The sequence below is a fragment of the Lactuca sativa genome, chromosome 9 (genome assembly GCF_002870075.4).
Source record: "Lactuca sativa cultivar Salinas chromosome 9, Lsat_Salinas_v11, whole genome shotgun sequence".
NCBI lineage: Eukaryota > Viridiplantae > Streptophyta > Magnoliopsida > Asterales > Asteraceae > Lactuca > Lactuca sativa.
This window is the reverse complement of record NC_056631.2, coordinates 137,227,277-137,230,941: the sequence shown is the minus strand read 5'-3', so window position 1 is coordinate 137,230,941 and position 3,665 is coordinate 137,227,277. Positions and strand designations below refer to the sequence as shown.

General features: G+C 36.8%; 1 protein-coding gene across 1 annotated transcript; it reads left to right on the top strand.

Annotated features, from left to right (window-relative positions):
• The first annotated feature begins 959 nt into the window (after positions 1 to 959).
• On the top strand, positions 960 to 3,112 carry LOC111879348 (uncharacterized). The gene has a single exon (XM_023875788.3). It carries the CDS (start codon positions 1,238 to 1,240, stop codon positions 3,005 to 3,007), a length of 1,770 nt encoding a protein of 589 aa, XP_023731556.1. The 5' UTR covers positions 960 to 1,237; the 3' UTR covers positions 3,008 to 3,112.
• Positions 3,113 to 3,665: the final 553 nt, after the last annotated feature.

Below are 3,665 nucleotides of genomic sequence, written 5' to 3'. Positions count from 1 at the left end.
CAAACAATTGCAAGTTATTTGTAAATGGAAGTTTTTTGGACTATATTGTTGATAAATGTAGCATAACGCCAGAAAATGTTTTAAAACCATAGTAAAGATATATGATAAGTAGGGCAAGTGTTACACCCTCACCATCTACCTAATCTTTTATCATTTGTCAAAGAGTGAGACTCAACGACAATGTTCCGAAAAGAAAGGAAATTCAACCATGTCCCTCCTCCACCTCGGCCACCTCCTTGCTCCACTTCTTCCTTGTTGAAGCTTTGCCTTCCCTACTCCCTCTAGTCTTATAGTTTGTTATGCATCTATTACAACCAAGGGTTTCAATGCAAATCATTACACCCTATAGTTTACTATGCATCTATTACACCTCAGAGTTTCAATACTCATTACGTCACTTTTTATTTTCTATATCTTTTTCAGCCCAGCTAAAAAAAGAAGAAAAACAGTTCTATCATATTATAAACATAATAGATCATTAAAAAATCATGTAAGGTTTTGTTACTTTCAAACAATAAACATAGTAAATCATTTAACTATAATTTAGTTATTCAGTTTAATGTGTTAAAAGAATGAACTAACGGGTGTGCTCCAACGAGGAATGGGATGTATATCGTTAAAATATAATTCCAAAAAAGCGTTATGTACTTTATAATATTTAATAAAAACACAAATGAAAAAATATTTAAATTCTGCAAGAAGAAATCTTTTTCGCTAAAAGATGTATATGCAAATAGCAACATAACCGAACTTTTTATTTGCAATAATTTTTTTATATTTTTTATCGAAATTTTGAGCAATGTTTATCACATTCATTAATTATTTTTGAAATGAATAAAAGAAAAAAAGAAAAAAAGAAAAAAAAAAATACAGATATGACAAAATTATTTTTGTGTTTTAGTAATATGTATTTACAAATTGGCAAATAAAACAGCAAGAATATCTTAAAGAAAGGGTATTTCTACTACCATCAAAAGGTATTTGCTTGCACTCTCTTTCTTCCACAATTGGTGTCCCCCCAATCTATCTCTGTTCAACTCCTCACACTGCATACACAGCTCAGGGAGAGAGAAAAGAGAATCCGAAGACTCTTTCTGTAATTTTTTTTTCTCTTACTTTCTCGAGAAAGTTCTGTTTGAATCGTACAAGTTCATAGATGTTTTAACAGCTTGGTCATCAAAAACCCCATTTGTATTTGTTTTAGATCTTTGTTGTCCGTACGTAATCATCGACAAATATGTTACCGGAAAAATCTGTTAATTCATCATGGGTTTTCCGGTCTACGATACAGTGGTCTTTTAGGGTTTTGATGTTTGCTGTTGTTGTTGGATTAATGATCTTCTGGGGTATCGATGGCTTCGATGTTAGTGATTTCCACAAAGATTTTGTTATGAAGTTGGATGTTAATCTTGGGAAAGGTCTAAAGACTTTGAACTACACTAACCGTGCAGATTCAGATTCGACACCTACACCATCACCCCCTTTGGATGTCAATTTGACTAATCCGGCTGAAGCTCACCAAGATTCACCGGCAAATGTCATCGGAAAACCAAAACCGGTGAGTTTGGAGTGGGTTTCGGCTAAGCTAGACTCCAACTACTCGTCGAACCTACTGGTACGGTGGATGGCACCCGGCGGCGAGCCATGTAAAGATTCAAGCACAGAGGGTATATTGATCCATGGTTTGGATAATAATAATAAGATCGAGTTATCTTCTGGGGACATCCACACTTATGTAATCCAAACATTGGATGGTTCCGGTAAACCGCGTTGTTTAGGTGGTGATTATTTCGAAACCGATCTCTCGGGTGACACCTGGAAATCTCGTCCCCCAATCAAGGATTTTGGTGATGGTAGATACTCATTTTCTCTCCAAGTTCATCCCGGGTTTGTCGGTGACTATAATCTCACAATAGTTCTATTGTTTAGACACTACCAGGGCTTGAAATTCTCGCCGGAACGATTCGCAGTTGATAAGGTTCTCAGAGTAATTCCGATTACTTTCAAGAACAACTCAACCACCTCCGGTCAGTTGCCCGATTTAAGAGTATGTAACAAAAAGTCTGATTACGCGAGGGATGTCTGGGCAGGTCGCTGGACCCGACACGGGAAGAACGATAAGTGTGAGATCAGCAACGACGGCCGGTACCGGTGCCTCGACCACAACTACCCGTGTCAGAATCCATGGTGCCACGGACATCTGGGATCCATCGAGAGTAACGGCTGGGTCTATTCGACCCATTGTTCATTCAAGCTGTTTGATTCCAAATCAGCTTGGAATTGTTTAAATAATCGTTGGCTATTCTTCTGGGGCGATTCGAATCACTGTGATACGATTCGGAACATGCTTAATTTCGTCCTGAATCTGGAAATGGCGACTGTTCCACGGCTGTTCGATATGAACATTACAAACCCTAATAACAAGATCCAGTCGCTTCGGATCACCAGCGTTTTCAATGGTCACTATAACCATACCGGGAACTATCAAGGCCTGAATTCGCTCTACAATGATGCTTACAGAGACTACCTGAAGCAGTATTTTTCCGGCGACATTGTTCCCGACACATTAATCATGAATTCCGGGTTACACGATGGGGTTTATTGGCCTAACTTGAGAAGATTCACAAAGGGTGCTCAGGATGCTGCTTCATTTTGGGCGGAGGTTCTTGACGGGGTGAGGCGGAGAAATATTGTGGGACCGGAGGTTATATACAGGACCACCGTGGCTACTGGTGGATATGCACGGAGATTGGTGTTCAATCCAAACAAAATGGAAGCTTTCAACGGTGTTTTTCTGGACAAGCTGAGGCAGTTTGGAGTGATTGATCATGTGGTGGATCATTTCGACATGACTTATCCTTGGCATTATGATAATCGGTGCAATGATGGCGTACATTACGGCAGAGCTCCGGCGAAGATGCGGTGGAGGGACGGTGAGATTGGGCACCAATATTTTGTTGACCTGATGCTGTGTCATGTGCTGCTGAATTTACTGTGCGCAAGATAGCAGCGTGAGTATGGGTATGTATAGATAAGCGGATTTGTAATATCATGTATTTTTCACATTTTAATATGTAGCTGCTAATTGATGCCGGCCGTTGATTCTTTATTATTTTTACCTGTTTTTTTCTTCTCCTGATAAGTTTAAATTTTTAAATATTCGGTCATCTTTAATAAAATTCCATTTCAATTTTATTTTATCAATGTAATAAAGTGATTGTACGAAATATATATCCAGCATACGGAACTTTCTAACATGCTAGCAATTATAACGATCACGTTGCCATGAGACATTGCTTAATATTTTATATTTATAATTTATTTATGTAGCAATTCATCTATTTTATTAAATAATGCAAATGAGACGAATTATATTATTATGTTTTACCCAGTTAAATATGTTTTAAGTAAAATATCAACTATCAAGGTCTTAAAATTAGATGTGGTTGTATAGTTTACAGGATCTCATTTTATCTACTCTAATAAATGAAGGTTTTTTTGTCACATATCCTCTTTTCATTTATTTGGACATATAGTATTTTCCAGAATTTTTAAATTTTTTATTTTTCACTTGTTATTTTATTGTGTTTTTCATTTTATTAAATGAAAATTCCACATTTAATATGTAAGGTAATATATATGTAAGGTATTTATTAGAAAAGGGT